Below are 22,823 nucleotides of genomic sequence, written 5' to 3'. Positions count from 1 at the left end.
TTGAGGTGAACGGAGTGACTGGTAAAGCCATTTTTGTTTGAACACTTGTTTAAACAACGTTTATGGAGGGCGCAGCAGCAACGGCCGCCAGAGATGCCGGTAAACCGTGTCCTGTGCGCCGCTGTCCTTTGCTGACCGCCTCCCTGCAGGGCACGGGTGCTCGCCTGGGCTTGCCAGGGACGAGGCTTGATTTACAGACCCTGGCCCAGGAAGAATGTAAGGAGATATGATGAGTTATGGGATTTTTGGAGGTCTTTTGGGGTTTGTTTCGTTTTGTTTCCTTAATCCTTTAGGCTTAATCATTCTAGATTGATTCAACTTTGGTTTTGCTTTAAACTGGTTTTTAGTAGGGAGGAAAAAGCCGGTTTTGCAATATTAGGAGTTTTCCTTGCTGAAACAAAACTGGTCAAAAATTTCCCCTTCCCTTCTCTGTCCCCTTTTCCTCATTACCACCCCAGTCCCACTCTGGCACATTTCATGTTGATCATAAATCTCTTCATCCATTTTTTTTTTCTAGCAAATGTGTTCATGGATGATGTGGTCACTTGAGCAAATATTTGTCAGAAGCCCCCCCTCCACTCACTGCCTCCTCTCCCCCTTTGAGCCTTTTGAATGTCTTACATTGAGGAATATTATGCAGAAGTTTATTTTTCCTGGCAGTAAATTATAGTGACCTGCATGAATGAATGGAATGGTAATAAGGATTATGTCATTTATTTAAATGTCTATTCCTTTCCTATAGAGAGGCAGAAATATAAATAATGAGGTTTTGGGGTGCTGGGTACCCAGCTGATGGCACCCAAGGGGAGCCCTGACTTTCCCTGGGCAAATATTCAGCATTTTCTGCTACTCAGACCCTATGAGATAGCAAGAGGCTGACGAGTTAAAGGTTATAATTGTTAGTTTACTTTGAAAATGTATGTATGGGAATGTGTACCCTAAGATGCCTGTGTTAAATTACAGTGAGTCTTTTGAGAAAGACTGCACTGGGACTTTAACCTGAAAGGGGGCTTGATGTGAGAGAGCTCAGCCATTTCTGTGTAGCCGAAAGCTTGTAATAATCGTGGAGGTTGGGTGTAAAATTGCTGAAGCAGTAAATTAAGGCTGGCCAGAAGGGAAAACTCTTGACAGTTTTTTCTAGTTAAGACAGTTCTACAGCAGTTAATTTTGTGCCTTTTTTTTTTTCCTTTCTGTTTTCATATGAACGTTCTGTTCCGACAGGGTTGTGGAGAGTTATGGGTGTTTGTTTAGAGGCAATTGCGTATGTAGACGGCATCTTAGAAACTTCAGGTCATAATTTTAGGTCAAGTTGTGTGTGGAAAACTGTCAGTTGAAAGCCTCTGAAATTGCTTTTCCTATATGGTTTAACTGGTTCCAGAGTCGATTAAGTGTAAGTAATAGAAAATGGTATTAAACATGGTAACGTATTACTCGAACATGAGCATCTGACTATATGGTGTAATGTAGAGAACCCTCTGATTATGTCACAGATTTGGGAGGTATCCCAGCAAAAATCGTGCCAAATAGTGACACAATGCTGGTTAGGAATATCCAGTGTTACTTGGTGCCAATAACTTTCCAAACCTTGAGCTCTTCTGACAATTAAAAGCCTGGAGCCAGCAAGGCTGAGTAGTTTTCAGTCAGAATGTAGGTGTGAAGTATTCCCGTTTTTACCTTGTAATTACTTGCAAGAACCCTCTTAAAGTAGTCAGCTCAGCTCAGATGGTCTCGTTCAAATTTACAAACCTGGCAAAACCCTTGCACTGCGTTTTTTACAATGGGAGCAGAAAATACTGAAGAAAAAAAACAGCCAGTTGTTGGCAGCCTCTCCGTATTGCAGAGGATACTGGTGCACGTTGACTGTGTTAGCGGGGAATTGTCCAGTTGGCCAGGATATTCTGTGTTGGAAAAAGTCATTTGTTAAATGTTGGGGATACCCCAATTGACTGCCTTTTTCGTCTCTCCTCCTCCTCCATTTCAATTCAAAGACTTAAACCGGCTCTGCTCAGGGATACAAATGTGTTGGGTTGCGGTAGTGGCAAATGGTGTCGATACGAAACTCCCGTTAGGATGCTATGAAAGAGAGAGAAGTTGATTTTAGCTTTTCACTGCAGTACTACCCAGAGGCTTCAATTAATATCGGATACTTATTGTCCGAGGCACCGTGCCAGCGCACAGTAATTGCTTACAACCGAAAGGCGGTGAGGCCGGGAGAAGGAAATGTCACTGTCCATTTTGGAGATGAAAAACCGAGCTGTGGAGCGGTGAAATTTCTTGCCCTGGGTCACACAGGAAGCTGGTGGCAGAGCCAAAAAAGTAAAGCTGGTACTTGAATCCTAATCCAGTACCTTAATTAAAAGAATGTTCTTTCCCTTGTACAGTTTAGCCCATCAGCTGGTAATTTTACATGCAGCTGACGTGCCTTTCTCTTCTTTTGTATTCAACAGTAAGTAGAAACTCACATTTTTTAATGGTAAGCTTACTAATAGACTAACTCCGTTCTCATTAAACATATATGAAGTCGTGCAGTCTTAAGGGAGAATGAATGAAAACGATGTAGTTCTCACTTATGAGTTGTAGTGAATCCGGGTTGTAGGGAGCGACCTGGGAATGCAGCCACTGAGACTTGTATATAATTAGATCACCCTTGGATTGCAATTATCGCTGGAGTACGATTTCGGCAGCGGCAGTTCTGTTTAAGCATGGAAGGAACTAATTGAATTTATAGTTTAATGGCAAAGAAAAAAGAAGGTTAGTCTTTGAACGCGCCTAGCGCAGGTAGCCATCTCTGTCCTATTTAATGTCACCATCCAGGGAAACAAAAGATGGTTTGGTTTCAGCTGACGCTCAGTACATTACCTCATTTAGTGGGTTTTATAAGCAGCTGCCATAGCACGACACATCTTCCAAGAATGTGTAAGAAGACCCCGCTGTTTACTATAAAAATGAACATAACTTGTCACAAATACATGTTTTTAAAGTCCTTTTGCAGCCAGTTTAGCTGCACTTTGACCAGTTTTAATTCCCTAATAGCCATGGCTTTGGCTCTCGTTCCTGAGGAGAGGACGCCAGAGGTGGCAGAGTACCACGCAGTTGTCCCTTAACAGTAATTCATATTTTCATACGAAAACAGTGTGAGAGTAACCTCTCATCCAGGAAGCATTTTAAATAACTCTCAGCTTGAAGTTTGTGCCCCAGAAGTCTCATGTGTGAGTGGTTCTGCTGATGGGTGTGCAAAAAAGCACTTTTATTCTGAACTCTTGGAGGTTTAGAGGGCTTCAGGGTACATTTTTTTCTTGCTTTTTACAGCATGTTATTAAAAAAAAAACCACCTCTACTTTCTGCTATTGATACTTCACTGTTTATATTTCCCTTAGTGGTGAAGGCAGAAGAAAAAAACCTTTGCTTTTGTTTCTCCTCAGCTTTATTTTTGGAGTTTCATGTGCTTTCAGAGTCTCTAGCTGTGAATATGGCACAGGAACTTTTTTTTTTCCTTTGTAAAACATGTTTCCATTTTGTCATTCCCAAATCCATAAAAACACATGTGTCGTTAGTTGAATTTCACCAAGGCTTGTTTTGTCAAAATAAAGTTCAGAATTAGTTTAACTTAACTAGAGTATATTCCTTAATTTCCAAAGAAATTATTTTTAGGATTTGTGTTAAAAAGGAACTGACACCAGCTAAATACGTGCCTGGGACGTTGCATCGCTGACGTCTGGCAGGAGTTAAGTGTAGGTATTACAACCAAGCCTGAACTTGCCGTGCTGGCAGATGCGCCCGTGGTTGTCGACTGCCTCTTTGCATGGACAAGCTTTGGCTTGACGTCTTCACCCAAGAGCTCGCGGCAAGGGACGTGACGAGACAGGGGCTGCAAGCGTGAAGGAATCCACCCTCAGGTATTTGGATAGGCCGAGGGGGAAGAAGATTTTGTTTAATGTACTGATAAGCTCAAGCGTGGACTTTACACCTGGCTTTTGGCGAGGTGTGTGCGCCTGAGAAGAAATTACGCCAGTTGTGTGGTGCTGGAGGCTGTGCGGTTCGCTCCTGGAAACAAAGACCATAGTGTGATGGTTCGGCTCAGGGAAAACGAAAGCTTGTGGGTTCCCCCCTCCCCCCCTCTCCTTTCTTAATAAGGTAAAAATATTCCAACCCCCTAGTTTTATAGCGTTAAAGCTTCTGATTTCATTGGAGTAGTCTGGCTAAATTACATTTTATGGACAAATACTGGTGTCATTACTTCATCTGCTGGGTGAGCAGTGAATTTGTCATGTTTGGAACGCTTCCTGCAGAGTCTGCTGGGGGAGGACTGGTCTCCCTGTCCCACTTTCTGTCTTATTACAGCCCCAAGGCAGGTATTTCTCTTTTCTTTTGATGAAGGATGAACAGGATATTGTTTCAGCTCTGTTATTATCATTTTTAATCATGCCTTCTAATTGGTGCAGTATCCTCCTCGTGGAAATGCAAGCAGGAATTTGCAGGAGTCATCTGAAGATGCTGACAAGGCCTTGTTAAATGTGCAATTGGCACGTGTCGAAAGCCATGTCTGTGCCTCATCAGAGGGGCTTTTTGACCCGCTTCAGTCTTTTATCAAATAACTTGGTTAATGACAAAAATCGGCAGTGTATTTGGCAGTAAATTGGTAAAGTTACATCCTCTTAAATAAATAAAAGTATTGGGGAAGCTTGAATTATTACTAATATAGAAAAGTTGTAAGTAACAGTGATACAGACTGACTGAATGAACCATATTAAAGGAAGATAGAAGGTTATTAATCACGAATGCTTTATTAATGAGCTTGCACCTGCATTTCTTCATGTTGTTCCCGAATGTGGGAGGAAAGGCAGAGGTGTGACAGTCCCATGGCTGCAATGGGGGTAGGATGCACTGTCTGTCGTGGGTGAGATGAACCCTACCTGGTGGTCTTGGGGATTAAACTAGGATTGAAAGAGGTGTAGCAGAGGTGGAAGTGGATGGAGATAGCACACAGTGGTAGGCATCAGGGATTGTGTATGATAATGTGGTGTCCCTCAAGGGTCTGTACTGGGACCAGTGCTGTTTCATATCTGCATTAATGATACTGACAGTGGGATTGAGTGCACCCTCAGCAAGTTCACTGATGACACCAAGCTGGGTGGTGAGGTCAATGTGCCAGAAGGAAGGAATCCATCCAGAGGGACATGGACAGGCTGGAGAGGTGGGCCCAAGTGAACCTCATGAGGTTCAACAAGGCCAAGTGCAGGGTCCTGCACCTGGGTTGGAACAATCCTAGTTACCAGTACAAGTTGGGAAATGATGTGCTGGAAAGCAGCCCTGAGGAAAGGACTTGGGGTACTGGTGGATGAAAAGCTGGACATGACCTACCAATGTGCATCTACAGCTCACAAACCAACCCCAACCTGGTCTGCATCACAAGAAGTGTGGGCAGCAGATGGAGGAAGGGGATTCTGCCTCTCTGCTCTGCTCTGGTCAGACCCCACCTGCAGTGCTGCGTTCAGCTTTGGAGTCCCCAACACACAAAGGACATTGAAGTGCTGGAGCGGGTCCAGAGGAGGCCACAGAGATGATCAGGGGCTGGAGCAGCTCTGCTATGGGGACAGCTGAGAGAGTTGGGGTTGTTCAGCCTGGAGAAGAGAAGGCTCCAGGGGGACCTTATAGCGACCTTCCAGGACCCGAGAAGAAAGCTGGGGAAGGGCTGTTCGCTAGGGCATGTAGCAATAGGACGAGGAGTGATGGTTTTAAACAAGAAAAGGGTAGATTTAGGTTGGATATGACGAAAAAGCTCTTCCCCATGAGGGTGGTAGATCACTGGCACAGGTTGCCCAGAGGTGGTGCAGGCCCCATCCCTGGAGATATTCAAGGCCAGGCTTGATGGGGCTGTGAGCAACCTGATCTGGTACCAATGTCCCTGCTCACTGCAGGGGTTCGACTGGATCAGCTTTAAAGGTCCCTTCCAACCCAACACATTCTGGGATTCTGTGACTGTAGGGACAAAGTGTGGACAAATCAGTAAAATGTGAAATTCTGCGGCTGTTAGAAAAAGGTTGCACTTTTAAAGCCTTTGTGTTGATGTCCTCTCATCTCACTGCTCTGCAAACCACTGTGTGGTTTGAAATCCAGAGGTGGCTGTATTTTATGGGTTTTCAGGTTTTTAAGTCATTAGGTCATCTTTGGATTACTACCATGGTGCAGCTTCAACAGCCGTTGTTCCATTTAAGCATTAAAATAAAGTGAAATCTAATTTAATTTTAATTTAAAAGCCACATGAAAAAAAATCAAAGTTTCTTAAGCACTTTTGAATATTGAAGTACTCTGCAAATATAATACATTACTTTTTTTTCAAGGTTGCCTTTAAAAGATTGCATGAATATGCTGACATTTTTCACTGTTCATGAAAGAACAACACTGGTGCTGTCAGAACTTGAACATGACAGTGTATTAATTTGAACACAGTCTTTACCATTTTTACAAGATGCCTGTGAAAGTCTAAAATTAGATATACTTTTAGGGATTTTTGATCACTGTTGCAAATTGGGTGATCAAAATAGTTGCTTTTAAGTTCTATTCTGCCTTTACAAGTGAATACACATGCGTTGGTTAGTGTTTATATCTACAGCATTGTTTCTGCTGTTAAACTGGGTTATATAGATTACTGAGCAACAGGATTTCATTTTAGCAGTTGGTTTTAAATGTACGTTTCTTTTGGTATCTGTGCTAATGCTCTGTCTTGTTGACGAAAACCTCCTATGTCTACATTTGAGTGAATATCCCAACAAACTACTTTTCCCTCTGCTGTTCTTCATCGAGATTTTCTCAGAAAGCCGTTGTCACCTGCTGGTGATGGTGCTGCTGGCTCTTGGCTTTGTAGGAAGCTGGCCATTTGGATGTGTACACTGAAAAGCAGGAGAATGTGGATGCAGAAGAGAGGTCAAGAACTATAGAAAGTAACAGAGAAAAACTCTTGTTTTGGAGCACAAACTTCGTGTCCAAGCGTGGCCAGCCTAAGTACTTGCTATCAAAGCTCTTGCATCTTCTGTTTTGCAAACTTCACCTGGATTTAACCTGAACTACTTGAAATATGACAACAAATGTGCATGATCAGGGTCTTCAACAACCTTCTTCAACATCTGGCCCAACACGTAGAACCGGTTATGTGTTCTGTGTTGCAGAAGTGAGTGTGATCCTGATGGAGGGACATCTCCCCTTCTGACATGGGACCACATGGTGGCAAACTTCATCACCAGGGAAGGCAGCCCGAAGGCCAAGCAAGCTCCAACATAGATGTGGTCCAGCACTGAGCATTGAAGCTGTGGGATCTGGAGCTCCTCTCCTGCCCCGAGAGCCTGTGCACAGGAATGGTCGTTCAGCTGTGTCTGGAGACAGGGCACCACAGTCCTTCTGATAACTTCACACCTGCGTTCCTCAATGGAGCAAGTGTGCTGTAAGAGAGAGGGGGAGAAGTGTAGAAATATAAGAGGACTTTTAAAGGTTTACATAATCTTTTCCATTTTACTTTAAAAGGCAGAGCTGTTTTTGGGAAAGGAAATTTGGAGGATGAAAAATATGCATTCGGGTCACAATAACAACAGCAGTCATGGCTCCCAGTGTGTGCTTTATGGCGTTACTGGGTACACTGGTGGGTTAAACCCACTGCAACTGGGAGAGGGCACCATCCCTGTGGGGGAGGTGCTTTTTGCCAGGCATATGGTAAACCTTTGCAGAGCCCAGTCCAGCGATGCTGGACCCCAGTATTGTCTCTGGTTAGCTGTGCACAGCACAAAGGATGGTATCTCTGTGTGTAAAAATTAATGCGGTCTCTGGAAGCAGCCAGAACAATAAAACTTTACCACTTGTCTGTGAGAAGTTGCAAGTTGTTCTTCATAGCCTGTTGCAGCCTTTTTCTTTTAGGGTACGCTGAAAAGAATTTCAATGAAAACGTCGGCTCCTCATTGTTCTGTTTCCCATGTTTTCTTCACGCCAAAATAAGGCTTCTCCCCTCTCTGTTCAGACATGTATGAAGCTTTTGCTGATGCATGCACTGTGTGGGGAATACTGCAAGTGAGCTCCAGGATTAGCTTTGTACAACTCTTGCTGCTGCGACTTCTGCTCTGTGGGGCTGATGAGCCCCACGCTGTGTCAGCCTGACAATAGGGCTTTGCTTTCAGGACAAACTGCTCTTAAAACCCTGTTGATAATTTAATGTTTTAAAACAAGAGCATTCACATTGCCTGCCTTAGCCCTGGGCTTGCTGGATGTTCCTGTCTCTTTTAACCCTCTAATATATGTGTGAATTTTTTTTCCCCTAATGTTTACACTGATATCAGTGGATTTTGTATTAAGCCAAGTCAGTCTTGCTTGCTACTCTATGAGGAAGAGCTGTGCAGATGAACTTCTGCTGTAAAGGTGTTATGTGAAGATGGATTTTAGCTAAAATGCACGCAGGACAGCAAGCAGAAGCCATGCTGTCGAGCTATCCAAAGAGACAGATGGGATAACATCAGTGGGAGCTTTGCCTGCTGGAGAAACTGTGCCATTACTTCAAATTGGAGGTGAAGGTGGTGAAGCCAAGGACAAAGAGTTGGAATACACCTGATTAGTTTCTGTAGAGATTTAAAAATAGTTACTGCATTTTACTTGGCTGATCTTGGTAGGTAGGAGGGCTAGGTGGCACAAGGGAGGTGGATGGGGTGGCAAACGTTTTGCTATGGGTAGGATGCTGACTGTGACAACATTTTAATCTTTAGAACTAAAATTCTTTAATAGTGTAAAAATGTTTGATTTTATGGGAAACTATTCAGTGACAACAGGGAATATATGGAGTTTGGTTCCCTGCTCTCTCCCTTTATGCTGATTGCTGGTACTGGTCCACAAACCAAAGCAGAGGTGGATGTTTGGGCCTGGTAGTTAGCCATGGTGAATTGTGTGACACAGTGGCAGAGACAGATGCCTCAAGTTTTATATAAAAGGTCTCTAAATCTGAGGACAGAGGTAGTTTAGAAAGTGGTTATGGAGGTCAGCCCCTCACTCCCATCTGTGTGAGCAGATCCTTGTGCTGCTCTAGGTCTTGCTGGGCTCATTTGAGAGGGCTGGGAGCTCCTGCTGCAATGATGCCACTTTAAGCCCTTGGCCACCGAGATGATGACTTTGAGTAGTGTTGGGCCAATAGGAAGTGCTATACATGGAGACTCCTCCTGTACAGAAACATTGAATAGTATGGCTAATGCCTACTGGTAAAGATGCCAAAATTTGTAAGGCATGATTTCATCAGCACTGTTAATGCTGGTCTGATCCATAAGCTATTCTGCTAGGCTGGCCGAAAGGCTTCTGTTCTTTATCAAGTGTTCTTGCCAGGGATGGTCTTTTATCTCTCAGTGTTTAATAATGGTAATCTGTTATTCCTTGCAGCCTTAAAACATCTTCTGATTTTGCAGAGTTTGCGAAGAGAGCATTGTCTCTAACTTGCAGTGGATGCTACCTTGGTGTGTATAAATTACCTAGGAAGCGATGATTTGAGGGGCATGTATTTACGTACATCTAAATGGAACATGACAGTTCAGCAGTACTTCTGAATTGGCCATAAACAACATGCAGTGCTTCATATTATGCAGAAAGGAAACCAAACTAATGTGCAGCTGGTAGAAGCTGCTCAGCTCCTGGCTCACGTATCTACAGTATATGACATTAATTAGTGGAGGCGTTTCGCCTACACCTGCTCAGTTGTTTCTGATCTTTTGAAAATGCAGCCAGCACTCAACTTTAAAATCCTCCACGCCATGGAGCAAATAGTGGAGTTAGCAGTGTTTTCCTTCCAGCGTTTCATTGAGCACAGGCCCCCATAAGCAATTGCTTATTGCCGGAGAAAGGAAGCAAAGGTTTGGCTTGGACTGTGTGTAGAAAGCTACCTTGAAGGAGGAAATTCCTGTGGAGACTCTGACATCTGTTTGGTTAGACCCCTCCTACGCCACTCCACCTAGGGGTATGGAGAGCAAGTGTAGTTTCAAATTGGGTCCTTTGTATGAACTCGGATAATGCTGGATTTATAGAGAAACCTGAGTTGCAGTTCCTCATGTCTTGGCTGCTTCTGAAGCTCTCCTCAAAAGAGCTCTCTAATTCAGAGAGAAATAATTAATCCAGCCTCTGAGTGCTCGTGAACTGAGGCCAGATTTGCAGCTTGTGTAGGTGGGATCTTGCATAAGGACAGTGATCCTTGTGTCTCTCCTTCCAAACTTGAAAGGTCTTAACTCACTGAATGGTAGGGACTGATAAAGATTTAATCTTTCAGTGGTTGATATTTGGGCTAAATAGGTAGTGATCAGGGACTGATATCCTGTGGTTGACCCAGTGGCTTTAGTAAATGGCTTCACCCAGTGGTAGGTACCCACACTCTCGAAAAATATAATCAGAGACAGCAATAATGGTAAATATGTGTACAGTCTCAACAGGGATGACAAAAATTGAGAGTAGAAACTGAGTGGCTTGCACAGGGAGAGAGAGGTGTTTCCTCAAATTGTGGTTGAAATGGTCATTAGTGCCACATCAGAGAAGAAACGGTATTTCAGCTTTGAGGTGGCACGGGATACATTGCCCCTGTGGGAAACCAGAGCTGTACCTGAGAGGTTTAACCTTCCTGTCAACTGCAGGCAGTGGTTAAGTCACCTGAGAAGTTAGCATATAACTGCATTTTCTGTTGGAGCAGTTTGGTAATCCTGTGGGTATGGTTTGGAAGAGGGCACAAGGAGGGGGTTTTGGGTGTCCCAGAAATGGGTGACACCACTGACTTCCCACTCCACGAGGCCAGTCCGTGGATCTGTTGATGGTGTGAGGGATGTGTTAGGCAGATGTACATCTGTCTGTAAAGTACCTGCCAGGGAAATCTCCAGATGTTGGATAGGACAGGACACGTGGAGTTAATTTGAAGACAGAGCCATGTAGCAACATGTTCTTCCATCAATGGTGCTGCTCCCTGAGCTTGGTGGCTTTCAGGAACCTCCTATGTTGGTTACATGGCTCAGTGGAGATGGTGGGAGGATGCTGTGTACAGGGTGAAGGTGAACTTCAGGGTAGAAATATTTCAGTCCGAGTGTATGATGAAAAGGCTGTGACTAATTTATTTATTTATTTTTAAGGCTGAAAAGTCAACCTTGCAAGTTTGTGATCACAGAATCACAGAATCACAGAACGTTAGGGATTGGAAGGGACCTCAAAAGATCGGCCCGTCCAATCCCTCTGCCAGAGCAGGAACACCCAGATGAGGTTACACAGGAAGGCGTCCAGGCGGGTTTTGAATGTCTGCAGAGAAGGAGACTCCACAACCTCTCTGGGCAGCCTGGTCCAGTGCTCTGTCACCCTCACTGAGAAGAAGTTTCTTCTCAAATTGAAGTGGAACCTCCTGTGTTCCAGTTTGTGTCCGTTACCCCTTGTCCTATCATTGTTTGTCACCGAGACGAGCCTGGCTCCATCCTCGTGACACTCACCCTTTAAATATTTATAAACATGAATGAGGTCTCCCCTCAGTCTCCTCTTCTGCAAACTAAAGAGACCCAGCTCCCTCAGCCTCCCTCCGTGATGCTAAGTCAAAGCTAAGGGAAGAGGCTGTGATTACAGTCTGGCTTAAACCACTGTAGGATGCTTTTGAGACCCATAATTTATGGAATAATTAGCATTTTCTAAAGCAACAGATGTTGCACGATCGGAAGGAAGGTGCAGTGTTTTCACCGAACAGGGTCTAGACTGCTACTGAAGGCTTCCAGAGCTCCAAGTCAGGCAAAATAAGCAACTTGAGCTGAACATGCTGTGCTGACCAGGGCATGGCAGGTGTGTGTTTTCAGTTAAGCAGAGAGACAGCTGGAACTGCTTCATTTTTTATTCAGTGATGACTGAATACACAAAATCTCTACCAGGGGCTATTGATCCAGGAAGGTTACTGATGCACTGAGAGGTGTCATTTGGGGGAGCCCTCCATGGCAGCCACCAAGATGATTCCTTAGGAGTCAGTAATATTTCAAAATTGGTATTAAAGACTCTGATAAATGTGTCTAATTAAGAGTTGTGGAAAATAATTAAGTAACCTTTTTCTCCCTTGCCCCTCTCTCCTCACCATCCCCCCTGTAATTGAGGATCATTCTGTTGTCCCCAGAACTTGTGTTTGGTTTTGCATTTGCTATTCAGCTTTTATTTTCCTAGCCTGCACTTGAATCACACATTTGCAAGGAGAGGAAACAAGCACATTCAAAAGGAGAAAATAAGAGTAGTTTTCATTTTTCTTTTTAAATGAATCAGATGCCTTATCCAAAGCCCATTGAATTCCATGTGAGTCTTTTCCCCCTGCCTTCAATGGGCTTTGGTTCTGGCTTTTAGCTCCCATGAAAGGTCCTGAACTGTCTGAGCGAGGGTGACGAGGAGTTTTGGAGAGACAATCCCCAGAGCTCTTCTCAGCCCCCGCCACAGCCAGGTTGCTAAGGAGACTTGGCCTGGGCTGGGCCCCAGAGCTCACCCCTTCCGGGGTTATTGTCTTCTCTCCCTGCCAAGGCACTCCAGGAGCGGCAGAGCCACTCTTTCACTCACAAAACGCTCCACTTTGGCCTCTGGCAGCAGCAGATCCTGCCCGACGTCTTCCCTCCGCCGGCGGGCTTGGCGAGCAGCTTCGCTTCCCGCAGTTTTACCATCCCTTGCACCCCCTGCCCCCCCCCATGCTAGGACTGGAGTGGTGGGGTCGGATCTGGCCTCTTGGCTGTGAAACCTGTTTTTTGTCCCCATTACCCATCCCCGTGCCCCAGCGTCTTCATTCACCTCATACGTTTGCATCATGGCTTTCCTGTTTCTCTCCACTGTGTTGGCTGTGGCTGGTCAGCAACAGCAAATTAGAGGAGATTAAGCCAAGAATGGGAGAGAGATTAGGCCCTTTTTGTAGGAACCACCTGTCCAGGGACTTGAACTTTCGAAGGAGCGAATTCTCAGGACCCCTTGTGAAGTGTGCAGGCTCCAGTTGTCATTTCCAGCGTTTCCATTTCTTCCAGTCGCTTCTTCCTCCATCAATCAGAGGCTCCCACCCATCCCCAGTGCCCTTCAGGCCTGGGAGCTTCCTGGGCAGCTCCCTCCATTGAACCAGTTCTTAGGAAACTTGGAATTTTCCAGCTTTCCTGGATTCTTTGCAGTTTTGTCTCTTGGGGAAAGGATTTCTGAAGCTTTAACATTAACAGGCTAAATGACAGTTTCTTCTAAGTCATTGGGCAGGTCTCTTTGTCACTCATCTTTTCAGATAGCGTATCTGTTTGTCTACAGATAAGCAGAATTGCTCAAGCCCTGGGCACTTTTATGGTGGTGTAAAATTGAGATGCTTGTAGCCTTGAGTGTGATATTCCTCACGTAAGCAATCATTTTCACTCTGCCTTTTGTCGATCATTGACTCCTCAAAGGTGGATGTTCTTGGTTTTGTGTCTAAGCTGCAGGTTAGAGAAAGCAAGCTGGTGGCTGTTAGCTGGTGGGCTCAATAGCTTTCAGATCAATAGACAGAATTTTTAAAAAAATTTTAGATATTTTTTAACATCCATTACATTCACTGTTAAACGTCCTTTACATCTCAGTTGAACCAGAAAGGTCTTTTTATGAAAGCATGGTGTATCTGTGAAAAACCTTGTAGATCTGTATGTAGTTCACTGAGTAACTAATATTTATGGTAATAAAATTAGTGTCCACTACTTTTTACGATGCTTATGATGTAGTGTTTAGTATGCTTGAAGACAACAAATCTGTGGGGTTATTTTCTATATTATAGCATATGCTGTTGACTTGTTTCTGAAACACGTTGTGTTAGCAGCGAGAGTGAAGCACTCAAATTTCAGTGGTCAAATAGTAAAGATTTCTTTTGTGAGGTTCTGTTTCAATTCAATACTAATGAGAAAAGGGAATATTGAAATAAGCGGGGCTACAGAGTTTTATGAGCTTGTTTGCCACCTTGTTTTGTGTGAAAATATTGAGAATGTGCTTAAGCAGAGTCCTTAGATGTGTGTGGTTTGCAGAGAAGTAGGAAAGACAGGATAACATCCTGAAATGACTGTTTCTCAGAAGTGATACTGTATAGAATTATACTTGGTTATTTGTAGTTAGTGGCATTTTCTCCATATTTAGGGTTTTTTTTCCCCAATATGGAGTGTATTTGTTGTGGCATTGGACTCCAAGATTGTCATGAAACCCCACTTTTGTCGTGGGGAGCTGATGAACGCTAATAATGGCTCAAAGGGCAACTAAAGTTTGCTTTTAACACCTTTACCCTTAGGAAGTTTTGCAAATGGCTAGATGTATGTGCCTATACATATTCACACTTTATTTAATTTTATAAATGGAAGTTGGAACCAAGAATACAAGGACTTTGCTTTTATTTCTTTGCTTTCCCTCCTCTTTTTTTGGTAGAGGAAGCGTTTGACAGTCGTCAATAAAAGATAAAATAATTGATGGCTATCGGGATAAACTAAACACGTTTTGTGTGTTGATGCTGGCATAGTAGGAACTTTTCCAAGATGTTTCAGGCCTCATTCTCTGGTTTGTTTAAGGGCAGAGAGTAAGGTCACAAAGGAAATCAAACCCTGATGTGGAGAAATGAAACATGAGGCCTACTGACTTCTAAAAAACATTTTAAATAACATTCTCTAAGGTTTCATTTTATACTGAAGGCAGCTGTAATAAGTTTTGGAAGATGGTGTAAGGTTTCTATTAAAGCGAGATTTTTGCTTGCTGTTTTTGTACCCAAATGAAGGAGCGAGAGAGGTGGAATTAGAGCTTATTTGGTGTAAGGTGAGAAACTAAAAGTCCTCTCCAGAACTGTAAAACAGAAGTTTATATCTTCTACTGTAATTTACAAATTAAAAAATATTAAGCCGTTCCTAGATCTCTGAAAATGACACGCATAGCCGTGAAATAATTTAATAACTGCAACGCAAATGCACTTTTGCCACAAGTCAAATAAGACTGCTGCTTTGTAGTGTGCTGCCAGCGGAGCCTCAGTGAATAAATTCCCAGTAGATGCTTGCCGCATGCCAAATATATTGGACTGTATAAAAGATCCCATTGTTCCACGGGCATCATTATTTGCTATTACACTCGCAATGTTTGCTTGTGAAACAGTTTATTGGAAAGTAGTGTGTTTAAGAAGGAACGCTTGGTTTGAAATTCAGTTGATTTGGCTTCTCATGTCAAAGCTCTTACAGTGTGCAGCCTCTAAAAATAAATATTTAGGTCCGCTGGTTTTTACTTGTCTTTGAAAGAATTCTTAGAGAGGGGGTTGAGCAATGGGTGTTTCACTACTAATTCATAGATTGAAAGTATGTGTAGGTCAGTATTATCTTTACTTTATTGAAAGGAGTGGAAATGTTTGAGTTTGCCTGAAGAAGGTGGTGAGTTCCCAGCGAGGCTGAGGAGACTGCAACTCTCTGGAGGGTTTTTGGGGTGGGTGGCAGTGTCCGCCTCCCTCACTGGATAATAAAGCAATTTGGTAACCAGGGCTGTCATTTTGGTGACTTTCTCTTATGTGACATGTGGCCGAGAAGTTTTTATGCTTTGCCCACTTGTGCAGCAAAAGAAGGCCCTGGAAGCTGTGGAGCTGGCTCGTGCCCTGCTTGACCAGGAACATTTGATAAATCCTTAAGCAGTTAATAGATTAAAAGCTGTATTGGCTCACATGAAATACACTGCAGTTTTCCCAAGAACTCTGTATTTCCCTGTGGGCTGCTCAGAATAAGAGTGAGCTGGTATTTCTGCTGCTGTGTGGGTAAAGCAGAGCACAGCGATGGTGACAGGGCTGGTCAGGGTGTTTTGGAAAGCCGAGCTATCTGCTATCTGTATCCCGCATGAGGAATTTTGGTGCTGAGGCTTCTGCTGCTAGTTTGGAGAAATAGTTCTGAGAAAATATGCACTTTGGTATATTTTAATACATTAATCAGCTTTAAAATTCATCAGTAACCTTTCTTTTTAGTCTGTGGAGGTTTAGTCCAGTCATAGTATTTTAAAACGTACTTGTTACAATAGCACCGAAAAAAATGAGGTAGATATTTTATTTAATTCTTGCTGAGTTCAACTATGACAAACACTTAAAAGTTTTTAGGCAGGGTTTCTCCCCTCCCCCCAAACAGCTATTCTTTATATTACAAGTGTAGCGCTCGAGTCATCTCCTTTGAACTGTAGTTTTTGTTACAGGTTTTGGCTGCAGTGTTATTTCGGAGGAGTCAGCCAACAGGCTCACAGGGCTTTTTGGCTCGAGTTCACTTACAGTTTTCTTGGCAGCTCCGCTTATTTATGCATCTTTATTTCCCTCTCTCTCGCTCTCTCTTGCTCCTTCTGGCTCCCCCTCCCCATCGAACAGAGCGGTCCCCGCACAGACCCATCCTCCAGGCCGGGCTTCCAGCAAACGCCTCGGCCGTGGTCGGAGGCGACGTTGAGTTTGTCTGCAAAGTCTACAGCGATGCCCAGCCCCACATTCAGTGGATCAAACACGTGGAGAAGAACGGCAGTAAATACGGACCAGATGGACTGCCCTACCTTCAGGTTTTAAAGGTGAGGCTTTACAGATGCCGGCGATGGTGATGACTTCTTTAAAGCGTTGGGTTTATTTGATGTAAATCCAAGGATTTTGAGATCTTCATTTGAAAACGGAAGTGTTTATGTTACTAATGAAATAATGAGTTAGATAAACATTTGATTGTCTAAATGCTAATTGTTCAGCTTATAGCCACTGTTTTGCTTTTTTTTTTTACTTCTGTGAAGTCCTTTATCTCTGAATGTTTCAGGCATGACTTATTCGGAAAAAATTGAAAACTCTCCTAGAAACAGCATTGACATTTATATTTTGATAGAGCGCGTCCAAAACATACCCAGGAGAATCTACTCCGTTTCTTTCACGTTTCTTCAGCCCCTTTCTTTCAAAGTAACGTGGCATCTGCTGCCAAAAGCTTGTTGGCAGGACTGGCTTTTCTGGATGCTGAGCCTGCGGAGATGTCCATTTCTCGCTGGCGTGCCGCAGCGTATCGACAGTGTCATTCCTGTTGGCAGGCGTTCAGAGCAAGCCTGACCAAGGAAACCCCAAGATTTCCCGAGCTGGGTGGCATTGCCAAAACGCAGCACATTGGCAGGCAGGACACCCAGCTCTGTACCGTCTTGGTCCACCCAACAGCTGTACCAGCCCAGATGCTTTTTTTCCCCCCGTGCTGCTGTTTTCTGACTTCTCATGTGATGCAACAGATTTAAAAAACCCAAATGAACCCCAAACCCTCAATGTTTGGCCGCTGATCCCTATATGAAGCAGAAAGCATGTTCTTGTGACGCGTTGGTGGTGGGACCGTAGACAGATCGGTGACCATTTTGGGCAGCAGTGACATTGTTCTCCTGTGTTATTGGTCTATTCTAGCATTCGGGGATAAATAGTTCCAATGCTGAAGTGCTGACACTGTACAATGTGACAGAGGCGGACGCTGGAGAATATATTTGTAAGGTCTCCAATTATATAGGGGAGGCCAACCAGTCTGCCTGGCTCTCTGTTCTGCCGAGTATACAAGGTAACAATGTTTTTTAAAGCAAGCTGGATGTAGAAGCTGGAAAAACTGGTGCTTTGGGAGACTGCAGGCAGCTTATAGGATAACTCTTTGGCCTTCTGGTATTTGTGTAATCTTCCTTCGGTGATGCAACTGGTATTACACCAGCAGCCATGGAAAAATTCCCACAATATTCTGTGTGTGCCACAAGCACTATTTTCTGACCCTGATCTTTTTTCCCCCTCTTATGTTCTTGTCTTTGTGTCTGTGTGTTTACGTCCAGTTTTGTTGTTAACATATAGGGTACTCGTTGAATAATGTCATTGTTACCTAATTAGTGTATATTTTTATATATACATATGTATATATGTACATGAAATGTTCACATAGGTACCCACTGAAGCATTAGTCAGGTCAGTTCAGTCACTTACGACTTCCTTCACCACCTGTGACTGTGCAGGTGGGATGGTTTTCCAGTTGTTATTCACCCATTATTAACTGGGTAATAACCCATCAATAGCAATAAAGACTGGCAACAATGTTTCTGCAACTCACAACTAAATTTACTTTAAAATGGTCTGGTAAAAAATGTTGTTACTCCCTCATCTTGTATTTCCAAGTAACGTTTTAGAATGGAATAGAGACAAAAACCTTCAAATGATAATTTCTGTAAATCTCTATCGCAGAGACCTTGACATCGATGCCCTGCTGTGCCCATGGCACAGCTGGAAAGTTCCAGGTCTAAGTTTTACTGTATTTGTATGAGTTTGGATAATCACTGATACATGGATTGGTTTGGTCCACAATGACTTGTCCAGCCCCAGATTTAGCAAGTCTGGAAGGAGACCACAGATTATTATTATCATTATTATAATTATTATTATCATTATCAAATACCTAAGATTTAGAAAATATCTTTTATTTGCATCTCCTGGTTTTTCAACCTTTGGGGTCAGCTTTTCTCCCTGTGCCTTTAAGCCAAATATTACCAGGCTTCAGGTTAAACTGAGCAACACTGCATGACATTCAGTATTTTAAGTGCAGTGCAGTGGATGGTGCAAGGACCATACACTGCTTGAGAGCTACCAAGTTGTCATTTGGAGCAGAATTTGCCCTTTTTTGTTTATCCTTTTCTAGTAAACTCTTCCCTCTGAAACAGGTAACTACATGTGAAGGATACCACGCTCTGTCCTACCTTGTTTTCTCTTTGTTTTTCTCTCAACTTCCTTTTATTCAAAAAGAAGAAGAAAAAAATATATATAAAAGCTTTGTGGGTTAATTTTTCCATGTCGTGTGATTGCCTGCATGTCTAGGTGGTGAGTTTAGGTCTGGTGAAGGGTGTTGATTACTTTCCGAGGTGAGCTGGGACCTGTTGGGAAACGCCTCTGAGATGAGGGATTGTGGATGGGGAAGGAGCTTTGCATCTCTCCACCTCTGCCTTCACAAAGTGCAAAGCCCCGTGGCTCCGTCTCCCTATCCACAAGAATTCTCTCCATGTCTAGCTTTTTCTCTCGCTTCCCTCTCTTGTTTTTTTCTAGGCTGCCGGTGTTAACACCACGGACAAAGAAATTGAGGTTCTCTATATACGGAATGTAACTTTTGAGGATGCTGGGGAGTATACATGCTTGGCGGGTAATTCTATTGGGATATCCTTTCACACTGCATGGTTGACAGTTCTGCCAGGTATACACTGCTCTCTTTCTGTGGTTTTTCCTCTTGTTTTTGTGTTCTTTCCCCTTGTTGATTGCTGCAGAATTAGCACGGCTTCTGTCTCAGAAAAGGACTTTTACAATGATTTTTGTTAAACACAGTTATCTCAAGCCAATGAGTTGTTTTAGTGCATATCTGTGACTCCAAAAATCTAACAACAAAAAAGGGGGAGAGGGGGAATGGCTATTGCACATAATTGAAATATTTTTACATCTGTTAAGTGTTCATCAGAAATGCTAAGGAGCTGCACTTCCTTAGCACTTCCATGAGATAACTGCAAATCAGTATATTAATCATTGTAAACTTTTTCAAGAGGAGGAAATTCAAAGTTTCTTACGAAGCTTTGGGACTAATTTGGCCACAATAATGTACTGGTTAATTAAAATACCCGAGCTGTTCGATATGCTTAAATTCACGTTTGCTTATCATCCAAATCTCTTATGGAAATTGTAATTTCAATGCCAATGGATTGTGTACAGAAGCAGTGCCTTCCATATCTTGGGAACGGGCTCTGTGCATCTTTAAACATTGCATGCTCTAAGGAAACAAGTAGTCATTTGCTCTTACTGCAAAGCATGTCTTGCTGTTCTGGGGTTGATGATGTTTCTGTCCTTAAAAGAAACAAACATCAATGTGCTTTATTGCCTGAAAATTGTTATCAGCTGTTAGAAGATGTAACTGTAGTTGGTTTTGACACTGGTCACATTTTCTCGTTTATAACTGTTGGCAGCTGCCTTAGGAGTTCCTTTGAAAAAACACGAACCACCTGAGGTTTGCTGGGTCATCTTGCGCTTACCATTTATTAATTGTTAATCCTGAGTAAAAGGTTCAAAACCCGCATGTGCATATCGCCGAGGTTCATATTACAGTAGTAAAATGTTCCCGCTTTCTGCACATAGTTTCTTACCCTTTATTAAAACCTATTTAACAAGGCAACTTTATTACCAACACTGAGCCTGCGTGGTCTGTCACCAAGCAGGCAAAGCAGTCCTTGTGTAGCGCTTGCTTCTGCCTGCAGTGTTTGCATTTTGCAGTGTTTGAACAGCATTTTTTAAAACTGATTTTCTTGAATGAAATACTTCTGTAAGCCTAGAATGAGGCACAAGAAAATTTCGGCTTGAAACGTGCATTGCTTGTGGAGTGACCGCTGATTGCTGTGGAATGCTGTTTATCCGGGGGCTGAATCCCAGATAAAGGATTAGGGACAGTGTTTGCACATTTAACTGTCTTGAAGATAATTTCAAAACGGTTTCAGTCAGAGCAACAGCTATGTGTAACCACTCCCACTAAAGTCTAATCTCATAGACTGGTCACCACTGATGAGATTACTCAAAATATGCAGTCCTCACAAAAGAGCACTCGTTAGTTAATTTATTGCTCGCAATTCAGCTTTCGCTTGCGTTCTGCTTTTGAATCCACACTGGGCCCCTCAGAATACCTCAGGGGAGTGAGGGTACCCAGCTGAACCACAGCTCTGACTTGCATATAGAAACATGTCGGGCTGGTTCATCCTGCCTTCCATCTGGATTTTGAGATCCCAGTGAAAATTTTGGATAAGCAGGCAACGTAGGCTCAAGCCCAGATTGCAAATTGAGACACTTTTCTTTTAGGCTAGTTGATGCAATATGTTCTTAAGATGTGTCTTTATGTGCTTAGAAAGAATTACAGTGCTTTGGAAGTTTGAGCAACAAAATGAACCTGAGCCTAGTTTGAACACGTCAGTTTATTCTTTTTCCCTAAAATTATGGTTGATCATCCAGTACTTCAATGTAGATGTATCTGCCTATCTAGGCAGGCACATGTGTACATCTATATATGTATACATATGTGCACAAGCTCACACTCAGTGGCAGACTAAGTCAAAGCAGTGATATAGACAGAGGAATTACTCTCAAATTGCAAGATGGCCTGAACATTCACAGTATTCTGTATGTCACACAGCAAGAATTGTTGCTATTTTACCATTTCATGTTGTTCCAAGCCCTGTACTGAACCACGCTTGTACCGTGTGCTAACTCTATGGCATGATTGTTCCCTCCTAAAAACTTCCAATCCAGCTCCTGAAAAAGAAAAGGAATATCCAACGTCGCCGGACTACGTGGAAATAGCAATTTACTGCATAGGCGTCTTCTTAATTGCCTGCATGGTGCTGATGGTCGTCGTGTGCCGCATGAAGAACACCACCAAAAAACCCGATTTCAGCAGCCAGCCCGCGGTCCATAAGCTGACAAAGCGAATCCCTCTGCGCAGACAGGTAACAGAAAGTAGATAAAGAGTTAAAAAAATCTTTTACTATACAACCAAGCCAGCACATCCTTCTGATTGAAAGCTTTGGAAAGGGGAATAAATAAGCGTTGAGCCAAATTGTGGTAGGGGTGGGATTTAATCTGGCACCTGAGGCTGGCGTGGGAAGAGAGTACATTTTAACACGGCAATGTGCATCTCAAAGCAAGGAAATCAGAGCAGGGATGCTAGAGGAGAAATGTGAAAAATGGAATATGTTCTGTATTAGCAGTCTATAGATGGAAAAAAAAATGTATTTCAAGGATTTTGGGGCCTGATCCTGCAGCTCATTGAATTCAATGGAAAAATTTTTACTGACTTAATGGATTTTGGAACAGAATTTTATTTAATTGTGTATTTATAATGTTCCTAAGGTGACTAGTATTGCAGTAACTAGGTACCAAATACAGAGGAGTATTTTTCAGGAAGAATTTTGAAGACTGAAGGGAGGGAATTTCATAGCCAAGCATCCAGAAACTACCCCAGAAATGAAAAAAAGACTGTAATAAAGTAAACCTAGGGGAGATACTACATCAAATCTCAAACAGTTTGATTAAGATGCTGATGCTTCTGAGTGAGGTACAAAAGCAAGTATCAGATTGAAAGTGTGCACAACAGCGTGGCATAAAATGTATTTTATAATTGCTTGTGGCTGGCAATGAGCATTTCTGGAGAGGGCAACACCTCGAGCAACAAACCAGTTGAACCAGTAACAGGCCTTCGGCTTTGTCATAGGCCATCGCTTGCCAAAACGGCCTCCATTCCCACATATGATCCTTTCCTGAAAGACCTGTTTCTTTTGAAGCTGGAGTTTAATATGTTTTGGTTTTGTTTTGTTGCAGTAGGTCCTCAGGATAGTCCTCAAACCCACCAAATCACCCCCTGGGTTCAGCCCTGGGTTGGTGTCTGAGGTTTTGGTTCACCTTGTTATTCAAAACGGGGCCCGTCAGCAGGGGCTGGACCCAGGCTCTGGGTTTGGATCTGAGGGTTTAGTTCAAGTCCATCACCATTGGCCAGAAGTGGGGTAGAGCTTATTTCAGACATTATTAATCTTTTTCTGAACCCTTTTATTCAGGGTTTCTGAATATCTGTGGTTAGAAATACTACAGAGAAATCCCTCTAGTACTGCTTTAGCTGTCTTCCTCTAAAGTACAGTATTTTGCAAACTCTTGAGACGGGGGAGATGAACTTTGTCTGATCTGAAAAATACTTGGTTAGTTTTGTGACCAAAAATGTTAATTCCTGTTTTGTCTGACTTGGCTACATGTTGGGGTGTTTTGTTGTAATTTTATGATTTTATTCATTTGCTTGAGG

The 22,823-nt window shown here is 43.0% G+C and overlaps 1 protein-coding gene across 1 annotated transcript in view; it reads left to right on the top strand.

The window, feature by feature from the left end:
* Nucleotides 1-21,498, top strand: part of LOC104547622 (fibroblast growth factor receptor 2-like) — a 51,767-nt gene extending 30,269 nt beyond the window's left edge. The window contains exons 6-8 of the mRNA XM_010193405.1: nucleotides 16,352-16,542; nucleotides 17,393-17,540; nucleotides 21,284-21,498. Of these exons, the coding sequence (XP_010191707.1) occupies nucleotides 16,352-16,542; nucleotides 17,393-17,540; nucleotides 21,284-21,498 (554 nt within the window). The remainder of the gene's footprint in view (nucleotides 1-16,351; nucleotides 16,543-17,392; nucleotides 17,541-21,283) is intronic.
* The last annotated feature ends 1,325 nt before the right edge of the window (nucleotides 21,499-22,823 follow it).

Source organism: Mesitornis unicolor, unplaced genomic scaffold (assembly GCF_000695765.1).
Source record: "Mesitornis unicolor isolate BGI_N332 unplaced genomic scaffold, ASM69576v1 scaffold10231, whole genome shotgun sequence".
In the NCBI taxonomy this organism is placed as follows: Eukaryota; Metazoa; Chordata; class Aves; order Mesitornithiformes; family Mesitornithidae; genus Mesitornis; species Mesitornis unicolor.
The sequence above is the reverse complement of the archived record's forward strand: the minus strand, read 5'-3'. Positions and strand labels throughout refer to the sequence as shown.